This window comes from Clytia hemisphaerica, unplaced genomic scaffold (assembly GCF_902728285.1).
Source record: "Clytia hemisphaerica strain Z4C2 unplaced genomic scaffold, Clytia hemisphaerica genome assembly, whole genome shotgun sequence".
NCBI classification, from domain to species: domain Eukaryota; kingdom Metazoa; phylum Cnidaria; class Hydrozoa; order Leptothecata; family Clytiidae; genus Clytia; species Clytia hemisphaerica.
In genome coordinates this window covers 255,168-281,149 of record NW_027104191.1, presented here as the reverse complement: position 1 = coordinate 281,149, position 25,982 = coordinate 255,168, and the positions used below count along the sequence as shown (strand labels likewise).

The 25,982-nt window shown below is 39.0% G+C and overlaps 2 protein-coding genes across 2 annotated transcripts in view; one reads left to right on the top strand and one right to left on the bottom strand.

Annotated features, from left to right (window-relative positions):
* Positions 1–25,982, bottom strand: part of LOC136815048 (methanethiol oxidase-like) — a 137,258-nt gene that overhangs the window by 79,846 nt on the left and 31,430 nt on the right. The window lies entirely within an intron of this gene.
* Positions 1–25,982, top strand: part of LOC136815044 (uncharacterized) — a 41,752-nt gene that overhangs the window by 11,908 nt on the left and 3,862 nt on the right. The window contains 12 exon segments of the mRNA XM_067071478.1: positions 91–718; positions 1,133–1,347; positions 1,903–2,057; positions 2,834–2,963; positions 3,592–3,747; positions 4,422–4,699; positions 5,536–9,763; positions 9,766–15,359; positions 15,362–17,211; positions 17,623–23,645; positions 23,987–25,183; positions 25,462–25,772. Of these exon segments, the coding sequence (XP_066927579.1) occupies positions 91–718; positions 1,133–1,347; positions 1,903–2,057; positions 2,834–2,963; positions 3,592–3,747; positions 4,422–4,699; positions 5,536–9,763; positions 9,766–15,359; positions 15,362–17,211; positions 17,623–23,645; positions 23,987–25,183; positions 25,462–25,772 (20,765 nt within the window).

Genomic DNA, 25,982 nt, shown 5'->3' with positions numbered 1-25,982 from the left:
TTATTAAATAGTATTCACCTCAGTATTTCATCCGCCAGTTTCTTTGAAGCAGGAAATATTTTATCAAATATAATTTTACTTCGTTTATAGGATTTGGTTCAACTCTGGGTTCCAACCTTGCATTAACCAGCGGTACATATCTCAAAGTAACCGGGTGGCAAGCATCTTCAAATAATTTCAACCGTAACTTAGATGCAACGTCTAGAGATATCACCATAACAACTGCAACAGAAGGTATCTATTTGGTCACATTTTCACCAAAAGTCTCTCAAGTGTCAAATGGATTCCGTGCTGGTGTTTATATCAATGGACAAGTAACACTCCAAGGACGAACTTTCACTCCAAACCAAGTTGCCGGCAACCAAGAATCGTTAGCGTTATCCTTAGCAATGTTCTTGAAAGCGAATGATGTTGTAACTTTTGAAGTCCAAGCTGACAATGCTAACCAGGTGCTGTTACAAGGATCTACACGATCTCTCTTACAAATCGATGTTGCATCCAGTAACCTAACCGAGGGTATGAGCGCTATCAAGACAGTGTCTTCATCCTACTCAACAACCACACCAGCTACCATCTCTGGTTGGGATACAGCATCCACAGGTACTTTCCTTGCAAAGAATGTATCCGTCACAGCAGCAGGAACATTGGCTGTATTGAGAGCAGGTGTTTTTAAAGTTGGTGCTCAAATTATCATCAGTAATCCAAGCAACCGAGTCAGGTACACTTCTTAGTTCCCTTTGGGTGTAATTTTTCACAACGTATGTCATTAGCTTTATACTGATTTTTTTAGTTCAAGAACTAATTTTTATCATCTTTGTCATGTTGTAACTTAACTTAGCAACATAGTCAGCAACAAAGTCGGTGGACTTCATCTTAGTTCTTTTTGGGTAAAATTTTTCACAACCTATATTAAAGTTTCGTTTTCTCGTTTTTATATTATAACTTAAATGAAGCTTTTTCCTTCTATATCAAAAAGTGAGGCTTATGTTGCATCTTAACAGTGGATGAGGGTTCAATATCTTCCTGGACATTGTTCCTGCGTTAATATTTATGCTGCCAGTTTGAAACAATCATTTAGTTACATTTGCCACAGGCTATTTAATTAATTCATTTTCGATTCTCGCTTTTACAGAGTTTTCAACTTACAGACCATCATCCCAAGTGTCAAAGATCCACTTTCAAATTTGAAAAGTAAAATGGAAATTGGACCAAACGGTATCGGAACTTTAACCCTTTCCTCAGCACTTCAGTTACAAAGATTTGAAACTTTGGAATTCCAAATCAGTTCCGATGACTTGGGAACTTTCACAGTTGAATCTGGATCTTCAATTTCGTTGGTTGTAATTGGTAAGCTTTACCTGACTATCATAGTTCAGGTACCCCCAAAAAGATTTAGGTACCCCAAAAAATTTTAAGAATTCTAAAGTAACCTCCCAACTTTGAGTTACCCCCTTTTTATAAGGTCTTCTGAATCAAATGGTTCGATTTAAAATTGGGTTAGTCAAGGAAAATACTTCATACAAAATCAACAGCCCCCTACCCCACTAATGTAAATGCAGGCATCCCCAAACATATCAGATATCCCCTAAATTTAAGAATACTTCCAAGTACCTGGCTTTTTTAACACTTTATTTTTTAGGTACCCCCAGGGGGGGTGGACCCTATAACTATTTATGTCCAGCTATCTTCCCGAATAAAAAAAGAAAGATTTTTGAACACTTGAGGGCTGATTTTCTAAATTAGGGTGAGACTCTACCTACTGCTTCCCCAAATCTCTTAATTTACTAGATAAATCTTCAGCTAGGGACTTGGTGTATATCCTAGGCAAATACCCAATCTACTTTAAGCTATGATAATATCTGCATGTACACTTCAAATAAAAGATACTTTATTCTCCTATAGATGACAATACTGGTCCAGTTTTATGTCAAGAATTGGGTTTGAATTTGCAACGATTACCAGATTTCACTCGAATGCAAACAAGAAAACCATTCCAGTACACATGTCAAGTTATTGGTAGTTTGATTCCAAACTACAATTGGCGTAAAGATCAATCCGTAAGATGTTATTCTCTTATTTTCTCTATTTAGCGCCAAATATGCATGAAAGGAGGGATCGAGTTTATTAGGGTTGAATGGTGTCAAATGTCTATTGTAATTGCATTGGTGTGTTATAACATACGCCGTCCATCATTATTTATCTCGACTTCAATTGCCCTTACTTGAATTATCGTGTATAAGGAGTATAGGCTGTGGCGTCTATTTTCGACCAATTTACTTGTTTTTCTTTATGAAGTTTTTCTAGTAGTATAAATAATATAAACATACCTGTAACGTCAACGGAGGACAACATCCAATGTTATATAATGTAAATTTTCATTAGATGGCTTTTTTCATAGCTAACAACCTTCAGTTGACCAGGAAGAGACCTCTCTATTGTTGACCTGTTAGAATCCCGCTCCCAACACCTACCAACCTTATGAAGAGACTGGGTTTAAGTTTACCAGGAACGGCGTCAAATTTTTACAAAGACAAAATTTTGACTTCATTTCCTTGAAAATTCATTAGCAAAATCGGACCGCGCCGCTACGGTCCCATTTCGCTTCGAAACGAAATGAAACCATTCTATTGTTTACATTCAAGTGTTACGTCACTTCTAACCAATATAATGGCTTCATTCCGTTTCGCTCTGAAACGAAATGAAGCTATTCTATTGGTTACATTCAAGTGTTACGTCACTTCTAACCAATTGAATGGCTTCATTCCCTTTCGGAGTGAAACGGAACCGTCACGTGCGAACATGATTTAAGTTCAATAATATTATTTCTTTGCAGAATACTGGTGTCACATCTCAAAGTTACGTGTTCCCGTCAACTATCGTCGGCCATTCTGGTCTTTACCAATGTAAAGTTGATTTCCTTGATATCAAGGCTGAAACTAATAATGCTACCCTTGAAGTTTATGGTAAGTTTGAACAAAATTACAAGAAAATCCCCTATAATGTTGTTAGAAGTTTTTTATAAGAAAATTATACAAGAACATAAGGCTACTCACCAAATTGTGAAATTTTAAGAACATCTTAAGAACGTTTTTAGGCTTAAAACCTAAAAAAAATTAAGAACATTCTAAGTTTTAAAAAGTTTTGGTTGCTTTTATAAAAAAACGTAATCATATTATTAGCAGCAATCAAGGGTCGATTTTTTAAACATTGAATCACAAAACGAGTGCTTTTATAGACTGTTCTACGTAACTGCATTGACTTCAACCATTATTATTAATAAGCAATTATAAAGATGCTTATATTTGGACTTTGTTGTTCATTGTATTTCATCAAATTATCTGGTTTTACTAGTTTTTCAACCATTACATGAACAGCTTTTTTCATTTCACATTTTTGAACGTAAGCAAACTCTACATACGGCCTTAAAACACTACGTAAGCTTAGGGGAATTCCCCACCCTTCAAGGTCTTAAGTAAGATTTTACGTACATGTGAAAAAAACTTTTAAAGAACAACTGCTTGCCTTTGCTAATATGGTTTTTTGAATTAACGAATTTAGATTTGTTCTCTATCTATCTTTTTTTGTTTCCAGACCCATATCCAACCATTACACCGTCATCCGGACTTCTTTCACATACTGTATCAGAAAATCAAGAAGTTGGTATCTTATTGGAAACCTTTGGACTGGAAGCTTATAAATTTGCACCCAAAGACGTTCGGGCTAATGTTAAACTCGAAATTATCTCCGGTAAGATCATGGTTATCTTTGAAGTTTAACAATACCTCATCTCTTAACCTGGTCCCTTTTTGTAGTATGTATTCTGTAAGGACCCACATCAGAAGGGATAAGACAGGGCATATCCCCTAATTTTTGATAAAAAACTTTTCAAGCTCTCGAGAGCTTGGGTAAAGTCAGCATTAAATAGGACTTCATTTAAGCAAATTAGATTATTAAAATATACGACAGTATCTGTACAACTTTAAAACTTTTAACAACTTGAGCCCATTTTATTGTTTTTTTGTGGCGTTATTTTACAACCTTTGGAAGCTTCTCGGCAAATCAAGTTTTTCTCTAAAATTCATTTTTTCATCATTTCTAATTCTATTCGAGTTTTCTTGCCCTTTTCGTGCCGATGTATGCCGACAAGAGCATTTTCGATTTCCTTGCCGATGTCGACATTTTTCAACTCAAAGTAAACACATATCATTGATGTTTCTGATATTTTCCAGAAAATAAAGCTAAATGTATTGGTAAACTCTATGGTTGCTCATTTCGGCATATGCCGACATCTGGCAAATTAGGTCGCACTTTCATTTTTTCCGTGGAAAATAGGTCGAACTTTAGAAAATACGCACGGTAGTTAAAGAGCTAAGTAGATCCTCTATTTCTAATGCTTTCTTTTTCAATTCTTATAAACACAGGTGATCCGGATGGCCATTTCGAAACAAGCAGTGCATCACCTGATAACGTTCGTCTCACCACAAAAGTCAGTTTAGATTATGAAAAAACAAGGGAATATAATTTAGTGTTGAGAGCTACCAATGAAGATGAGCCGGCAATGGTACCTGGCATTTACCAAAATTTCATTAACTATAAAGTTATTGTTAGGGATCAAAATGATGAGCCTCCAATCTTTAGGCAAAGTATTTACACATACAATCATCCAGAGGATATCCCGATCGATACTTTTATTGGACAGGTTAGATGTTTGATTATTTATTTTTTGTCAATAAGGCGAAACCAATTTAATTCGTTGTTCTATAGGCCCGACCGAACCTATTTTTGCTAAAGTTAAAAAAATAATAATATTGAATTTCCACTGCAATATATTTTACACACAATTCAAGAAATTAAAAAAATTAAAAAATTAAACATTCCATACACTAAAACTTTATTATAATCTTCATCGAAGATAAAAAAAGTGAATTTTTGATTCAGATATTTTTTGGAAAATATTTTCGGTACCTTACCAACCCTGATAAATGAAAAATTTATTCTTATTTTACCGACCGACCGACCCATATTTTTCTAACGATCTACCCGTAGAACAACAAATTAAATTGGTCTCGCCTAACCCAAAAAATTTCTGTTTTTTCAGCTGTATTCTCTTAACTAGTAATTTTTATCCAGCGCCTTTTAAATGACAGTTACCAATTCAATTCAAATTTGAAACTTCCGTTTTACGGGTCTAAAAAAATGCATTTTTGAGAGATAAACTAATGACATGGTTCTTATCAAATGATTAAGTGCCACAAGGGCCCATAAGTAAATAAGTTTGCCATCGCAGACAACCCGATCGCTTCATTTTCTTTAGCTGGCTACCATCTTTTGTAAGTCCTTGGTGTGACCCGGCTGTGGGTTAAACCCCCAACTTTGCGCATCTTAGCCGAATGCTTTGCCTTTACGCTACACCTTTTTTTTTAAAAGCTCCGATTAAAGGTTTTGATTCCAGGCCGGGATTGAAAAACTGCTTCCAGGATTTATAAAGCTCTGTGACGAAACCTCTAAAGTTTTTAATCTTATTTGTTTTCTTAGGTTGCTGCAGATGATGGTGACTCTAATCCATTTACATTCAAACTTGAAGGACAAGTCTCAGGATCACTTTTCAAAATCGACAACACTACCGGTATCATCCGTAATCGGGTGTTATTAGATCGTGAAACAGTTGACACTCACACCTTTTTTGTCACTGTGACAGATAATTCTTTCTCAAGTGTTGCCGAAGTTGTTGTACGTCTCTCAGATGTTAACGACAATTCTCCACAATTTAAAGATTCTGCTTTTGATATTGCCGTATCTGAAGCAGCCTTGGTTAATCATGTTATTGTCAAAGTGGTTGCAACTGATCCTGATTTACTGAATAATGCTGACATCTTTTATACCTTTGCTTCTGGAAACGAGCTCGGAAAATTCGCTATCGATGCTGCAACTGGTAACATTACTTTACGGTTGCCACTCGACTATGAAGCTCAACCGAACGTGTACAATTTACGTGTTCGCGCGACCGATCGTGGAACACCAACCTCCCGATCAAGTGATCGCAATCTACCAGTCACAATCAGGGTCACTGACAACAACGATAACAACCCGATATTTGAGCAAGCACTTTACCAGAAAGAAATCAAAGAAACTCAAGCGCTGCTTCAAACTTTATTCACAGTAAAAGCTCAAGATAGTGACGGAACAGTAGTTAATAACCAAGTTGTATACTCCATCAAAGGACAAGAAGCTGTCCAATATTTCAGAGTCTTAACAGATGGTTCCGTACAATTGACCAGAGCTGTCAACGCTGCAACACATCCTGAATTCAGATTCTCAATCGAAGCTTCAGATGGTGGTGTACAATCTTCCAGACACAGAACAGTAGAAGCCATTGTAACTGTTACTGACGAGAATAACCTTGCTCCGGTCATCAACCCAAGTCCTTACAATATCCCTATTTCAGAGGGAACTTCAGTGGGTACCTCAATCGGTCGAGTCCTTGCAACTGATGCAGATACAGTTGGTACTCTAACCTACACTGCCAATGGTGCTCATGCAAGTAGATTCCTTGTTAACCAAAATACCGGTGAAATTATCTTAAACCAAGATTTAGACCGTGAAGACCCACAAGAAAGAATCAGTGTTTTCAATGTTGAAGTGAACGATGGTCAACAATCAAGCTCAGTCCAAGTAACAGTCACAGTCTCTGACCGAAACGATAACGAACCAGTTTTTGAACAGAAATATTATGAAAGAACCATCCCAGAAAACACAGCATCAAACATTGTCATTGTCACTGTCAAAGCCAACGATGCTGATGAACTTGAAAATGCTCGCATTATTTATTCTATTGAAACAGATGCTTCAAATCCGTCCGCTGATCTTTTTGACATCAATCCAACCGCTGGTACAATCACCAAGAAAGTTAACTCTGTCTTGGACTTTGCCACACAGAGTAAACATCAATTCAAAGTCATTGCAACTGACCAAGGTGCACTTCGAAAATTGTCAGGATACGCAACTGTGGTTATCAACTTGCAAGACACCAACAATAACAGACCATTCTTCAATCCCAGTGACTACACAGTCAATGTCAAAGAATCTCACTTAATCGGCGAACCATTGGTTGCTCTCAAAGCTACAGATGCTGATGCGAACAAGAATTTGAACTACGTGATTTTAAATCCTGTTAACTCACCATTCGCCGTTATTGCAGGAAATGTTGAGCTAATCAGAACACTAGACTATGAGCAACAACAACAATACACTTTGACGATTCAGGCTATTGATGCTGGTGGTCTTACAAGCACCAACAATGCTGTGGTCACTGTCAATGTTATTGAGGTAAACGATAATCGTCCATTCTTCACATCTTTATACGAAAAAGTCATCGTTCCGGAAAATATCCCATTAAATGACGTCATCATCACTTTACAAGCACGTGATCTTGATCGAGGGCCAACAACCAATGAGACACGTTTCGTTAGCTTGGCAAACACAACTGAATTTGCTATCGATTCAACGTCAGGTCGTGTTACTAACCTTGTTCGATTGGACTACGAACGTCAAAAATTATACTCTCTCGTTGCACGTGTTGAAGACTTAGGATCACCAAGTTTATCATCTTTTATGCGATTGGATATTGAAGTTACCAACATCAACGATGAATCACCAACATGGGTCATCAACTCTTACCAAAACACCATCTCAGAAAAAGCTCCTGTCGGTACAACTGTCGCCGTCTTAAGAGCCGTTGACACTGATACGCCAACATCAGCCTTGAAGTTCAAAACAAACACTGGTAGCGATCATTTCAACTTGAACGAAAATACTGGTGCTATCACCTTAGCTCAGGAACTCGACTTTGAATTGTCAACAGATAGGACCTTCGTCATGTCTTACTCCGCAACTGACGGTACATTCGACTCTATCCCCGCATCTGTTCTCATCACTGTTCAAGATCGAAATGATAATGAGCCGCAATTCGCCACAAGTCAATACGTAGTCAACTTTGATGAAAATCGACCTATTGGTACCTCAGTTCAGAATGTGGCTGCAACGGATATCGATAGTAGTGTTCACCAAACGATCACCTACAGTATTGTGCCAAGTCAAGACTCTGGTAATTTCACAATGGTTGGAAGTGAAATCCGTGCGGCTGTTGTCTTTGATTACGAAGGTGTTAAAAAATATTCATTCGAAGTCCAAGCTATTAATTCACTATCACCAGACAAACTTACCGGTAAAGCACAGGTCACTGTCTTCATCAACGATTTGAACGATAATACACCAATCCCAAATCCACTCAGCTACAAATTCAACATCTCTGAAGGAACGTTGGTCGGTAGTGTCATCCTAGCAATTCATGCTACTGATCTAGACAGCACCACCAATGGTGAATTGATCTACACCGATACAGACACCTCGCAAACATTCCATGCCAACACTGCTGGTGAAATCGTCCTCGAAAAACAATTAGATGCCAGAGCAACACCTAAATACACATTCTCAGTTATTATATCCGACCGTGGAGCTCAATCTAAATCTGCTGTTGTTCCTGTTGAAATTACAGTTCTACCGGTAACCTTACCTGGCATTGCGTTTGAAAATTGTCCAAGAACACTGAGTTGGGATGAAAATTCCTTAGTTGACAATGATGGTAATAATGTTCAACTTGTTGCAAAGGATACTGGCTCATTCACCAGTACAGCAATCACATATTCAGTCGTCGCTGGAGGTGCTGATATTGCCAATGACTTCTTGGTAACTGCTGCAGGACGAATCAACATCTTGCGACCACAGAATTACGAAGTGAAAAACCGATACAATATGTTGATCAAAGCACAAAACGAGCGTGGTGCCGAAGCATTTTGTTTTGTACAAATCCAGATTGTAGATGTGAATGAAAATCCAATCTTCTCACCAGCATCTTATGCTATCAGTGTACCAGAAAATACAGCCCAGGATACGGTCATCTACTCAGTTCTGGCAACTGATCCTGATTTCCAATCCATCAATAATGGCCGACTTTCTTACGATATTTCCTTGTCTGGTAACTCTGTCAATATGTTCAGTATCGACCAAGTTGGACGTATCTCTTTAGAAGGAACTCTTGATTTTGAAAGTGCTATTAAATCGTATACTTTCACTGTTCAAGCAAAGGATGCTGGTAATCCACAATTGACAGCTACAGCTGTTGTAACGGTCTTAGTCACCGATTGGAATGATAACCATCCTGTCATTGTTTTGCCACAATCTGGGGGATTCACAGCTTCAGAAAATCAACAAGGTTTCATTGGTATTTTGACCGGTACTGACCGTGATTCTGGAGTCAACAAAGATTTAGAATGGGTTGGTATTTATCCATCTGGTAAACTGACAATCTCACCTACTGGTTTAGTATCTGTCAATCAAGGTGCATTCGATTACGAAAGGCAACAACAACATAAATTTGTCGTCGAGCTTCGTGATAGGGGGTCACCATACTTATCTTCGACAGCTGTATTAACCATTGATATCACCAATGAAAATGATGAGATTCCATTCTTCCCTAACCAGAATTACACTATAAGTGTATCTGAAGCTTCACCATTAGGTACCACCGTCTTGGGAATCATTGCTGATGATAAAGACCTTGGTGATAATGGCGTTATCCAGAATTATGTTATTCTAAGTGGAAATGAACTTGGTAGATTTGGAATCAATTCACAAGGCTTCATCACTGTTGCTGCAAGTCTAGATACTGATGTTATCAATGTTACAAATTATTCTTGGAGATTCTAGCTATGGACAAAGGAACGCCTCAACGTAACAGCACTGTACAATCTTACGTGACCATCGAAGTTGTAGAGCACCTTGATAAACAGCCTTTCTTCACTCAACCTTCTTATATTATAACCATTCCAGAAGATACGAATCCAGGAAGCAGTATCCAATTAGTTAGAGCAGAAAGTCCAGAAACAGCATCAAACCTTGTCTACTCAATGGTTGCTGATGGTCGACATTTTGATTCTCAATCATTCAACATACAGTCAGTACCAAACAGCGGAGATGCTCAAATCTCAACATTGGCACGATTCGATTATGAAAGCAAACGTTTCTACTCCTTTGATATCTTGGTTACAGATACCTTAACGAAGAAGACAGGCAAAGCATTGGTGGTCGTTAGAATCACCGATGTCAATGACAATACTCCGATCATTACCACAGCTGATAGAGTCTTCAATATCACTGAAAATACATTGATTGGATCTGTAGTTGCCGGTCTCCACGGATCTGACCGTGACGATACAATCAATCAACAATTCACTTTCTCAGGAACAGGTGGAGATGATAAATTTACTGTGTTACCTGAAGGGCTGGTTATCTTAAAGAATCACGTCAATGCCGATGAGAAAACAGTCCATCAATTAACAGTTACAATCACCGATAAAGGAACTCCAGCGCTATCATCTAATGGTGTTTTAACGTTCTACATCCATAGAGCGATTGCCACCGTTGTCATTCCAAATGTAGCTATGCCAGAACATTCAGCAGAAAATACAATAGTTGCAACAGCAGTTGCTGTCGATCCCAACACTCTCTCGTCTGATGGATTCACATACTCAATTGTTGGTGGTATCTCTCAAACCATCTTCCAGATCAATCCAACAAATGGACAAATCACAGTTCGCAATCCTTCATTATTGGACTACGAAACCAAAAAATCACATATGGTTGCTGTATTAGCTAAAGGTCCAACATCATCTGGAGTTGGTGTATTCCAAGTCTCCTTAACTGACATAAATGACAATAACCCAATTTTTGAAACATTGAATTATCAGTTGAATCTTTATGAGAATCTTTTCCCTGGTCAGTCATTGGTCCAAGTGAGAGCTTCAGACCGTGATTCAAGTCCAGTCAATAATCTCATCCTATTCAGCAAAGTGTCAACATCTCCTGCATCACCAGACGCAGACTTATTTGATGTCAATCCAACAACAGGTTGGGTGACCATCAGAAACGGTGGATTAGACTACGAATCTAAAACAGTATACCGTGTCCAAGTAACTGCTCGAGATTCTGGTAATCCAATACTATCTGCTCCTGCACCAGTTACTGTCAACATCAATATCAATGATCGTAATGATAAATTCCCAGTCTTCACCCAAATCTTATACGAAGGATCAGTAGCTGAAAATCAACCTCAAGGTACATCAGTCTTGAATTCAAATAACCAAGTCTTAACCGTATCAGCAAAAGATCTAGATGGAACTTCAATCAATAACCAAATTCGATACAGTATCAACCAAACTTTGGCTTCTCAATTTTTTACCATCAATGCAATCACTGGACAAATCACTACAAAGCAAGCTATTGATTATGAAACTTACAAACGATTTGATTTCGCTGTCTTTGCCACGGATAATGGAGCTGTCCCATTCGTCAGACACACCAATGTTATCGTTAGAATCTTAGACAGAGCTGATAGTTGTCCAACATTCCAACCAGCTCTATATTCAATCACTATTCCAGAAAGCACCTTAGTTGGTACTTCAATCGAAACATTGAAAGTCATTGATAACACTGGAGATCTAACATTCACTGTATTGACTGGTGACACAAATGACCGTTTCTTGGTTAACCCATCAACTGGCGAAATTTCTGTCAAAAACCAATTAGATCGTGAGGTATTACCATCATATCGTCTGACTGTCGCCGTAAGAGATTCTGCTTGTGCAGGTACCAATACTGCCACAGTTGACATCACAATTACCGACACCAACGACAATGTTCCGACATTTGGCATCCAAGGACGCTGTTATACCGCCAATGTCGCTGAGAATAGCAACCCTATCAGTGACGTTATCACGATCTCAGCCTTCGACTTAGATGCTGGTGCTAACGGACAATTTGACTTTAAATTCGACCCACCATGCCCCGGGTTCACTATCTCAACTGATGGAAAAGTGGAAACATCAGCAGTTTTGGATTACGAGCAGAATAAAGAACACACTTGCCAAGTTCGAGTGACAGATAAGGGTAATCCAGTACTTAGCTCTTCTACTTGTTTGGTTATCTCTGTAATTAACAGTAATGACAACACGCCAAGATTCGAAAAGAGCGTCTACAATGTGACTGTTAAGGAATCTGCTTTGGTTGACCGTATCGTGACTCGAGTCTGGGCTTCAGACTCTGATGCAGACACTTTCAATAATTTTGCGTTTACCATTGATGTTGCTGGAAACACAAACCAAGATTTCAGAATCGACAACCAAGGTTTTATCCGCATCAATAGACAACTAGACTATGAATCAACCAAACGTTACACATTGGTCGTTCGTGCCACGGATGCTAATGACGGCCAACGTACAAGTACCGCTACTGTATACGTTGAAGTTGTAGAAACTAATGATTTTAGACCAGCATTCAGTTCATCATACTACAAAGCTACCATCAGTGAGGGTACAGCTCTTGAATCATCAATCCTTAAACTAGAAGCTACGGATGGCGATCATGGTCTTGCTGAGCAATCACTTATTTTTGTTGCTTTGGAAAACACAACAGATTTCCGTCTGGAACAAGGAACTGGTGTTATTCGTGTCAATAAAGCTTTGGATTATGAGAACAAGAAAGAATATCATTTAGTTGCAACCGTTATTGATCAAGGATCTCCAGCTCTGTCCTCAAGAGCCCTTGTTGATATCTTCATCACTGACGATAATGACCACGCACCTATTTTCTCACCAAGCATCTATAACAATATCAAAATCTCCGAAAAAGCACCCAATGGTATGAATGTTGCCACTGTGTTTGCCACAGACCAAGACTCTGGTCTCAATGGTGAGATTGAATACAGTTTAGTTGCTAACGCAGGTGGAAGGTTCGCAATCAATCCAGCAACTGGTCAAATTACAGTCGATCAAGACTTGAATATGGAATCGGAGAAATCAATACTCTACACACTGACTGTCTCTGCCAAGGATAAAGGAACACCACCAAGAAACGCTGCTAATACTGCTACAGTTTTAATCCAAGTATTAGATGTAAACGACCGGCAACCAATATTTGTTCAAAGTCACTATGTTTTCCGTGTAGACGAACAACGACCAATCGGAAGTTTTGTTGGTGAGGTCATTGCAAATGATCAAGACCACACTACTGCTAACAATCAACTTTCCTACCGCATGGTGGCAAGTCCAGATTCTGGTAATTTCACCTTGACCGGTGGTAGAATCACTACAAATAAAGTTTTTGATATTCACAATAGAGCCATGTACGCATTCCAAATTGAAGCTTTTGATAATGCAGCTGCAGGTGAAGATGTCCTGACCGGAAGAACTTTAGTTACCGTTCACATCAACGACATCAATAACAATCCACCAGCTCCATTAGCCAGTCTGGTAACCCTCAACATCTCCGATGCAACAATGGTTGGTACACTCATATACCGTTTCTTTGCTGTCGATGTTGACCAAGGACAAAATGCGCAACTCCAATACACAGCTACTGGTGAAGGTATTAACACCAATGAGTTTAGAATCAACGATGATGGGGAATTGATCCTTGAGAAACAATTAGATTCCAGTGTCAAGAACACCTACAATATGGATGTGATTATCTCCGATAGTGGAGCTAACCCATTGGTCGGTAGTGTCAGAGTTATCATTTATGTTCATCCTATCGAATTATCAGTAATAGTTTTCGATCCACCTTGTCCATTGCAATACACCGTTGCTGAAGGAACCAACAATGAACAATTAGGTAAAGTCGATGCCTTCGATCGATCATCTAATCCAACACCATTGGAATTCTCAACTGATTCACCAGCGGATGATTTAGAAGGTAACTTTGTAGTCACCAAAGACGGACTCATCTTCCAGATACGACCTGTTGATTACGAGTATAGAGATCGATACGATTTAATGACATGCGCCAAGAATCAACGTGGATATAAAGCATGTTGTTTTATCACCATCTTTGTCCGAGATGTCAACGAACGTCCAACATTCGACCAAGCCCAATACACAGTCACCATACCTGAAACAACACCAAGAGGACAAAATATCCTTACTGTCACAGCAAACGATCCAGATTTGAAAGGAATTGTCAACTCGAAACACAACTTCACCTTAATCAATGCAAACGGTGCTTTCAATATCGATTCATTTGGTAAAATCAGTACCAACCTGGATAAATTGGATGTAGAAACGCAAGCAGTGTATTCATTCCAGGCTAGAGTTACCGATAATGGTGATCCTAACTACTCGGCAACTGTACCAGTAACTGTCATCATTACAGATTACAATGACATACGACCTGTTGTTAATGTTAACAATTTCACCGTTTTGGAGAACCGTACTGGTGTCATTGGAGTAATGTCTGCAACAGATGGTGACAGAGATGCAGTCAATAGAGATATCAGATACTCAATCAAACCTGAAGGAATTCTAACCGTTGATGCTGTATCAGGTGCTATATCACTTTTACCAGGCAAACTTGATTATGAGAAATTCCAACAATATGAATTCTTGGCAATTGCAACTGATCGACGTAACGACCAAGATGCTCCATACTTAACCGGCATCAAAACTTTCTTCTTAAACGTTGATAATGTCAATGATAACACACCATATTTCGTTACACCAAACATTGAAGTCACCATTAGTGAGAAAAGTCCAGTTGGATTGCCAGTGGTTCAGCTTCTGGCAGTAGATGATGATCTACCAAACTTTGGAACCATCAAAAACTATCTGATTACCAGTGGAGATACTAACACTTTCACCATCGATAATAATGGTAGAATCACCACACGACGTGCTCTTTCATATCCAGCTGATTCCAAATTTACCTTGAACGTCATAGCCAGTGATGGTGATAAGCTATCATCACCAGCAACGGTAGTTATCAATATTGCTGAAAACAGTGAAGACCAACCTTTCTTCTTATCCAACTACTACGTCAAGATGATTCCAGAAGATACTCAAGTCAATACCAAGATTCTCAAAGTTGAAGCATCTACCACGGAAACAAAGAAACAGTTCCTTTACAGTATTGTTGCTCGAACACCAGATACTCAATCGTTTAGAATCGATCCAAACAGTGGTGAAATCTTTAGTACAAACTTCTTTGATTACGAACTCCGTAAGAACTACACATTCGATGTTGAAGTACGTGATCTAGACAATACACGAACCAACAAAGCTTCAGTTGTTATCCTTATCCTCGATCTCAATGATAACAACCCAATCTTTAACAGCTTCCCAGCTAACGCCAACATCACTGAGTTCACACTTGTCGGATCCACAATCGCATCTGTTTCTGCCACGGACGCTGATAATGGTCAAAACGGCCAAATCTTATACCGAACAGCAGGCGGGTCAGGTGACGAATCTTTGGCATAAGCCCACAAACTGGAGATGTTACTCTACGTCAAGACATATACGAAGACAAGAAAAATTTCTATACTTTGGTCATTGAGGCTTACAACCCAGTTGCCGGATCCTCACCGGTTCGATCGACCATGAACATCTACGTACACACTGCCTACACACAAGTTATCTTTAACCCGCCAACAACGGCTATTCTTGAAAATAGCGCAGAAGGTACTGACGTTTCCAGAGTGACAGCCATCGATGCATACACGAAAAGCAATACTGGAATGAGATACTATCTTATTGGCCAATCAAGAACATACTTCAAGATCGATGAAAATACTGGTCAAATTGAAGTTCTCCGTGGTATCGATCGTGAGAATTTGAAAGAACATCGCGTTTTTGTTCAAGCTAAGGGTCCAACTTCGACAGGTGTTGGTGAGATCTTGGTCAGCGTTTTAGATACTAATGATAACTCGCCAGGATTCGCTCAAAGCTCTTACACAATCACTGTCTCAGAAACGACTAACGTTGGAACAACTTTATACCGTGTAGTTGCCACAGATGCAGATGTGTCTCCAAACAATCAAATTATTTATACCATGGATTTACCAGATTCTAAATTCACTGTTAACCCAGTCTCTGGTGATATCACACTCCTTCAACCATTGGATTATGAGACTGCACAAAGTCATCAAGTAGTGATCTCAGTTGCCAATACTCCAGCTGCCAGCACTTCCAATACAAACAACAAAGTCACTGTAACTATTATTGTTGAAGATTACAATGATAACTGTCCACAATTCTCACAGAATGTATACGTCAAAAATGTCACTGAAAACAGCCTTGGACAAACTCTGGTTTTCAGCATTACTCCATCAGATTCTGATCTTTCTCAGAACCTCAAAGATTTGAAATGTTCCATCTCTGAACCATTAGCATTGGAATATTTCACTGTCACCACAGCTCAAAATCTCTGTTTGGTACAATTGACAAAACCTTTAGATTATGAAACGAACACTGAGTTCAGATTCGCCTTGACTGCAACCAATAATGCTGGAGCAGGAAAAACACCTTGCAGGAGCTCAACCAATCTTTTGGTCAATGTGCTCGATGTACCAGACCAAGCTGTCCGTCTTGATCCAATCAACTACATTGTAAACATCTCTGAATCTGAAGTTCCTGGTAGCGTTGCTGTTATCATTCGCGCTATCGGTCCTTCAAATAGTCTCCAATTTGCACTACAAGGCTCAACCAATGACTTACAGAAATTCACAATCAACCAACAATCTGGTGAAGTCATCTTAACAAACCCAGTTGATCGTGAAATCCAAGACAAATATTTCTTCAATGTCACCGTTACAGATGGAGTAACATCAGCACTGGGAACAGTTCAAATCAACATTCTAGATGTCAACGATAATGCACCAAGATTCTTCAACCTTGGAAATCAACAATGTTACCAACGAACCTTATCAGAAGCAACACCTACCAACACTGAAGTTTTCCAACAAAACCAAATCCTTGCTCTTGATACCGATATCGGTCAAAATGGTCAATTCGAATTCTCCCTTTTGCCAACATCAACCTGTCACTCTTTGGAAATTGACGCTAATACAGGAGCTGTACGCACTAACAAACCTCTTGATTTTGAAGCCAGAGATGTCATTCATTGCTTAATCAAAGCAGAAGACAAAGGCTCGCCATCACTGTCCGGATACTCTTGCTTGACACTCACTTTAGCCAACGCTAATGATGAGAAGCCAGAGTTTACAGTCAAAGCTTACAATGTGGAGCTACAAGAATCAGTACCTTTCAATACCATGGTTACTGTCGTACATGCTACTGATAAAGATGGACCACAAGTCTTATACAGGTAGGCCAACTTATACATTCTCTGGTTAAAATCCGCCAAATCTTACCCTTCATTAACGGGGGAGAGAACTACCAAGAGTTTTTCTATTAGATATGCCCTCCGATGCATCGGAATGGGTCCTACCCACGATGGAGTAAGAATCACAGCGCAAACAGACATTGCAACCCTGCAGATGCAAGCTGCCGAGCCATGATGTATACCACGACACTCGAACTACACGGGAGAACGGATGTTCTCGCAGGTGTAGAACCTCCTAAATGTCTCAGCACACCACAATACCTGAGCTTTTCTATTAGCATTAGTTATATGCCCTTTTTTTGGTCTTTTTTGGTGCCATTTTCCCTTTATTCTGTGAATATTCTTTTTCATTTGCGCAACTTCACCATATTTCTTCTTTCTTTTTGTTACCAGTATTGTTAAATCCACACCAGTCAATGCACCATTCAAGATCGATGCAGTCACTGGTAAGATCACTACCGATGGTATCCTTGACTACGAATCCGTCCGCGATTATACCCTTGAGATCCGTGCAACCGATACTGGAACTCCACAACTTTCAGCAGATCAAAACGCTATCATCAACATCAAAGTCACTGCTGTTAACGATAACCGACCTGTTTTTGGACAAAATTATTACCGTGTTACAGTTGCTGAGGACACAGAAATTGGAACTTCAGTTTTGAACGTGGTAGCTAGTGATGGTGACCACCAATTAAGTCCATTACACAAAACACTTGTTTACTCATCTCTGGATAACACAACTGACTTCAGAGTTGTATCTAACACTGGTGCTGTCTTGGTAAACAAACCATTAGATTTTGAACGTAAACGAAGCTACAGTTTAGTTGTTGTCGTTCGCGATTCTGCAAATTTGTATTTGAGCAGCCGAGCAATGGTTGATATCACAATTGAAGATGTCAATGACAACGTACCAATCTTCCAACCAGCTTCTTATAATATCCGGATATCTGAGAAAACACTTGTCGGAACATCACTCTTGACTGTTAGCGCTAAGGATAATGATGCGGCCGATAACGACAATTTGAGATATTCCATCATATCTGGTGATCTTGGGTTCTTCGAATTAAATCAAAATGGTGTTGGAAATCAACTGGTATTAAAAAAAGAAGTTGATCACGAGATTGTCTCGCAACGAAGATTCGTATTAACTTTAGGAGTGACAGATGGAAGCTCTGTCAATAATGCTATTGTTTCCATTGATGTTATCGATGTCAATGACCGTGAAGCAATCTTTGATTTGAGTTACTATGAAGGAACAGTCCAAGAAAATTTTGCTGCTTTTGCTGTTGTGCCAGTCGTTACGGTCCGAGCTCTTGACAAAGATTTTCTAACCGAAAACCAGAACCTCGTCTATTCGATCGTCGATGATACGCCTGATGCTAAACACTTCAGAATCGAGAAGAATAACCAAGGACAAGGTGTTATCTACGCTACAAAATCATTCGATTATGAAGAACAACAAGAATACACTTTCTTGGTGAAAGCATCAGATACAGCTCATGAGAATCTAACAGGTATTGCATCAGTTAACATCAAAGTCACCGATTTGAATGACAATGCTCCATTAGTTGAGAACCGAAACTTAATTGTCAATATCTCTGAATCCACCAAAGTGTTCACCACCATTGCAATTATCTTTGCATCTGACCTTGATAGTGGCAACAATGGTGCATTGACATACACCATCTTGAATCATCCAGCACCAGAAACATTCCGAATCAATCCAGAAACTGGTGTTATTGAGCTGGTCCGACAATTAGACTACTTAGTACAAAACACTTACAAATTCAACGTGTTAGTTCAAGATCGTGGTACTCCACAAGTGCAACAATCAATTGTTGAAGTCACTGTATATGTTCACCGAACCGTCTTAGCTGGTATTAGATTCCAACAAAAACATTACGTCTTCAATGTAGTCGATCGAGAAAACAAACCAAATGTAGGAACCATACAAGCTGTCGATACAGGCTCTTACGTTAGTCAACAAATCAATTACGAGGTTGTTGCTGGGATTAGTGAGATCAGTGGTATGTTCAATGTCCTCAATGCCACCAGAACTGGATTGGTCACCATGGTATCGACTGCTTTACCAGACTACGACCAAAAAGACAAATACTCTTTCATGGTGAAAGCGATCAATGAACGAGGTGCTGTGGATTACGCACAAGTTACCATCAACGTTATCGACAAAAACGAACCAACACGCTTTATTGGAACTGACGTCAACGGACGTTACGTTTTTGACGTCATTGAATCCATCTCCGTACCGTCTTACGTATTTGGTGTTATCGTGCGTGACGATGATGATGGTGTCAATGCTAATCTTAAATTCACATTACAAAACCCAGCTGGTGGCAGCTTCTCCATTGATGAATTTGGCCGAATCCAAATCCTTCAACAACCTGACCGTGAAAAACAATCCTCTTATATTTTCACCGTTTCGGTACAAGATTCAAGCTCTTCACCAATAACCACCAGTGTCCAAATCATCTGCAATGTCTTGGATTACAATGATAACAGACCAATCTTTTATCCTCAAGGTGTAAGATCTGTTACCATCACAGAACGTTCAACAGAACAAATAATGACCCTCTTTGCCAATGATACAGATCTTGGTGTCAATCGTCAAGTTGTATATTCCAACATCTATCCACTGGGACATTTGAATGTCGATGAAAACACGGGTGTTGTTCGTGTATCAACACCATTCGATTACGAATCAGGAGATCGATACGAGTTTGTAGCTGTTGCCAAAGACTCTGGCTCACCATACCTTTCTTCATACCAACGTATTGTTGTCAACGTCATCAATATCAATGATCACACACCATTCTTCCCAAGACATGACTACAATGTCAGTATCTCCGAGGTCAGCCCAGTTGGTACTACTTTCTTCCAAATTCATGCATTCGATGAAGACCGTAGTACACCAGGACTCATTGATCGATATGAAATGACCGCAATTCCAAGACCAGGATCTGGAGCTGGAGGAGCAGATGATTCATTCAGAATCACACCAGATGGTATGGTCTACGTCAATAAACCACTAGACGCGAATGTCAGGGATGTATTCGAATACAGAATCAAAGCATATGATCAAGGTACACCACAAAGGAACTCCGAAGATGCAATCCTCAGAATCAATATTGATGAGCACAGTGAATTACAACCACGATTCTTATTGGATCATTACATTGTCAATATCTTTGAAAACACCACTGTTGCCACCTCAATCTTACAAGTCGAAGCTACCTCTCCTGAAAAAAACCTTGCTGGAAGTCTTGAATATAAGGTAATTTCAAATACTGATACTGATAGTTTCCAATTGGATATCAACAGTGGGCGACTCATTTCAATTCGTGATTTCGATTTTGAAACCAAGAAACAGTTCATCTTTGAAGTCGAAGCTTTAGATACAGCCAACCAGAAAACTAACCGTGCTCAAGTCATCGTTAACATCTTAGATGTCAATGATAACAACCCACTCTTCACTCAAAACGCTTACAATTACAACATTTCCGAAGCTACACGACCTGGTCAAATCATTACCATCCTCCAGGCAACTGACCGAGATTCTGAAGATAATGGTCGTTTTGTTTTCAGCGGAGTTGGTGGAGATTTGGATAAATTCAGTGTCAACTCTAATGGCCAGGTCATCTTAATGGGACCTTTGGATCACCGACTCAAAAACACATACGAGATTGATGTCAAGGTAGAGGATTTGGGTAACCCGAAACTCTCCAGCTTGAACAAGATTACCGTATTTGTCCATAAAGCAGATTTGAAATTGAACACTCCAATCTTTGTGGCTCACTTGTACAAGAAATGTGTTGATGAAAACGTTGCTCCTATTGATTTGGTACAAGTCAATGCAACCAATACATTCCCAATCAGTGGAAGCCGAATCTTATACAACATCAACCAAGCTTTAAGTCCTGCAGAATCGTCACCATTTGAGGTCAACGCTGTAACTGGTCAAATTAGATTGAGAACACCATTAGATTATGAATCTAAGAAGAGTTACGATTTCTTGGTGATTGCCACCAATGAAGAGAACAGACAAGATATTGCTGTAGTATCTATCTGTGTAAACGATGTTGATGATAATAGAGCTGTATTGACCAATGCTCGTGTCAATATTTCAGAATCAGCTGAAATTGGTACTATTGTTCATGCTGTCCAAGTTACAGATGCTGATAAAACCATCTTCGATCACCAACGAGAATTCAGAATCAGTTCTGTAAGCGGAGCTGACCAAATCAATCGATTCTCAATTGACAATAATGGTGTTATCAAGCTTGCTTCAAAGATTGATTACGAAGCCATCAAAAACAACCCTGTCTACACATTAACCATCATTATGACCGAGAATAACCAAATTTCCGTTGGAACAGTCACAGTGGATATCACAGACTGGAATGATAATCGTCCAGATTTCATCAATAATGCATACACGTTCAACTTAAATCGCCAATACCAGATTCAAGAACAAATTGGAACCATTTTCGCTATAGACGCTGATGGAACAGCCAATAATAACCAAATCCAATATTCCATAATGACAACAGATACTCATTTCGAAATGCTTGGATCTTCCCTACGCCTTCGTGAACAGTTAGATTACGATGGTGAATCTTTCGAATTTGTAGTCATTGCTACTGATAACGGATACTTAAATCTCCGCGAATCTGTCTTGGTAAAAGTCAATGTTGCTGATTTGAATAACCATCCACCAGTCTTTGCACCAGTTACCTATGAAAATACAGTATCGGAAGCAGCCCCATTGACGACAACAGTCATCAGGGTCTACGCTACAGATATTGATGCTTATCCAAGTGCATCCATCCGATACGTTCTTTCAGATAGTTCGGTACCTTTCCAGATCGATACTGATGGGTATATCACTTTGACCAGAACGTTGAATTACGAAGCAAGACAATTATACGTCTTCAATGTGACCGCTTTGGATGATGGTAATCAACAATCATCAAACTACGCTACTGTTACAATCAGCGTCACAGATGTCAACGAACACCAACCTGTATTCGATCTGTTATACTATGAAAGATCATTCCCAGAAGATCAACTAGTCAATTCAGTCTTATTGACCGTCAACGCTGAAGACGAAGACAAAACATCCAACACCATCACATACTCAATGGTCCAAACTAATGTTGATCAACAAAGTTTCTCCATGGACCAAAACTCTGGCGAAATCCGTCTCCTGAGACCGTTTGATTATGAAATAAAGAAACATTACACATTCAATATCCAAGCTAGAGACTCAGCTACCAATAGATTATCTGGAGTTGCTCATATCACATTCAAAGTGACAGACGTTAACGATAATTCACCAAGATTTATTGATTATGCTGAATACGCTTACAATGTTACTGTTGAAGATAACATCCATGTCGGAACCTTGTTAACAGTCCTTTCAACTAGCGATGCAGATTCCGGACTGAACGCCAAGATTGACTACAATATCGAATCAGGCAACATTGACGACAAATTCACCTTAGATCAAAATGGTCAAATCAGATTGAGAAATCCATTAGATGCGAAGGTCCAAAACAAACATGTTCTTTTGATTTCGGCAACTGATAACGGAACTCCTAAATTATCCGCCAGACACAATGTCACCATTAACGTTCTAGAATACACAGACAGTATTCCTGTCTTCAATCCTTCACTATACCAACGAACAGTATCGGAGGAGATTCAAGTCGGTTCATCACTGGTAGATCTCATTTATACCAAAACCAAACCAGGATCTAAAGTCACATTAAGCTTCCATCCACACACTATGTTCCCAGAATTCAGATTAAATGGTGACCGAATTGAATTAGCACAACCGTTAGATTACGAACGCCAGAATCTATACTCCATGATTGTCTTGGCAACTGATGAAGTCAATGATGTAGCTGTAGCTCAAGTTGTCATCAATGTCTTGAACCTTAACGAGCATGCACCAGTGTTTGCACCACAAACAATCGTTAGAAGCATATCAGAGCATGCATTTATTGGTCATTCCATTCTTCAATTAAGTGCTCAAGATGCGGATGCAAATGATCAACAAACCTACCGAGTTTCTGGTACAATTCCAAACAACTATTTCACATTGTCGCCTTCTGGGGTGCTGACCGTTGCTCGAGAATTGACTCCTGGTACATATACATTCAACGCGGTCGCAAATGATGGTAAATTCGATTCCACCAATCAAATCCAAATTACAATTGTGGTCACACCAGAGACTGACTTGATCTTTAGAAAAGCTACTTACACTGTAGACGTTCCCGAGGATAGGGCACTTCAAAGTTTGATTGTGTCCACAAGCGCTGGTGATGATCCGAACATTGTCTATGATATTACTGACTTGGAAGCTAAAGACACATTTACAATGGACTCTACCGGTTAGTTTGATTTTTTCGTTTAATTTCATTAGAAAATGTTGATGGACACCAACATATTTTCAATGCCCCCTCTACTGAGATACCAAAATTTTAATTTCAAGCAATCCTGAAGATGTTCAATCTTGCTTTTAAACCTACTGCCTTTAAAAATATATTGAATAGACAGGTCATTCTAATAGGGCATTAACTTCAATTGTTTAATAGGATTCATTTTTTGGTCAATTTTCAAGATTTTTTACTGATTTCATTGCTTCAGTGCAAGTGATAAAAGTTGTAAAATACAGAGAAGATTTTTGTTACTATTTTTTGATAACATTATTTTTTCTTTGTTCTTCTTCAAGGAAACATTCGATTGATCAAGAAATTGAATTTCGATGTTCGTCGCCAATATATTTTCTCCTTGGATGCCTCTCTCTCAACACCAATCCAACAGCGTGCACTTGCTACAGTTGTAGTCAACGTTATAGAGGTTAACGACCATCCTCCCGTATTCCAACAACAAGTCTACCGTCTCAACGTCTCCGAAGATACTTTGGTTGGAACACCAATCGTTACTGTCAAAGCTGATGATCTTGATACAATCCCAAAACAACTTACTTATAGTATAATCTCAGGATCTTTAGGTAAATTCGCTATTGATCCTGTAACCGGAGAAATTACCGTGGCTGGAGGATTGAATTGGGATGATAATAAATTCTACGTCTTGGGTGTAAGGGCTAGTGATGGTGTATCTCAAGACGACGCCAGAGTTGAAGTCACAATCACTCCTGTCAACAAGCCAGGTCCACAATTTACCGAAGCTGTTTATGTTAAAACCATCTTAGAGAATTTTTCCACCAACTCACCAGATAACCTTATCTTCGATAATATTGATCACATTAATGGTGTTGCCCCTTTTGTTTACCTCATCAACGAGCAAAGTGGACGAGACTATTTCGACTTATCACAAAATGGTGACATTCGACTTATTCGTTCAGTGAATTACGAACAACAAAAACAACATCGATTTACTATCACTGTCCAGGGGAAACGCCAAACAGGACGCGCAACAGTTATCGTCAATATTGAAAACATCAATGATGTTTGCCCAAAATTCAATGAACAAAGTTCAGTCTCAACATACAATGGTAATCCACCAATCAATGGTTTAGTCCATGTTGTCAAGGCAACTGATGATGATAATCTACCATTTACCTTTACTATCCAATCAGGAAACAATGAAAAATACTTTAAGATTGACGGCACCTCTGGTGAAATCAGAGCCATCAAAACATTTCCAAAATCTTACAAAAATACCTTTTTCTTAAACATTGCTGCTGAAGACGGAGTATGTCGACCAATAACACATTTAGCACAAATCATCATCGATACTTGTGCCGATCCACAAGAGTTCCATTTCAAGAGACCGAAATATGTTTTCTACTTACGTGAGGACAGAGTTCTTGGAGACTTTGGTAGAGTTGATTTGACCAGTAATCGACCAGCCAGTTTGCATATTTTGACTGCAGGAATCACTCATTTCACCTTAAACAATGCAGGTAAGATTCACATTCTCACCAAACGTTCTTTGCAAAGACAAAATATTCGTGTTTATTCGGGAATCTATAAAATGCATACTTTAAGTGGAAAGTAATTTATGACAGAAAGTGTTTTTTCGGATTTAAGGAATATAGATAAAACTAGTACTCTCCGTCACACATCTCGAACCCTCCTCTCTTAGATTTAACCATAACCCTTTTGTAACCTCATCATTAGAGCCTGGACCTCCCACCAAACCAAGAAATTTCAACATAATAATATTTTATTTTGTTAATAGGAAATTTCTCATTGGTACAATCATTGGATTACGAGACCACACCCAAATACTCATTCATCATATCCGCAAACTTTACGGAAGGTACCGTAGCATTAGCCGACGTTGAAGTCATTGTTGAAGATATAAATGATAACTGTCCACGTTTCACGGAAACCGAAATCGTGACACACCATACTGAACCTATTGCCAAGGACACTATTGTTGCCTTGACAACCGTCAATGATGTAGACACAGTTGGACAAATAACCTATACCCTTGTTGGAGATCCGCATTTCACTATTGATAACCAAGGCCGTGTTATCACCTCGCAAGTAAGTTTCTTCATTTGTCAATATATCTTTCCCGTTATTCGAGAAACGGTTGCATGCCATGCGGAGATATACAAACCCCTTTTTGCCTTCGTTTCCTTAGTGATGTATAGGAAAGTTATGGTTTTTGAGCTTTTATCAAGATGCTCTTGGTATTTGTGATACACAACCTTGAAAATTTTCTCCGTAAAAAAAGATCGGTATCGAAAGCTA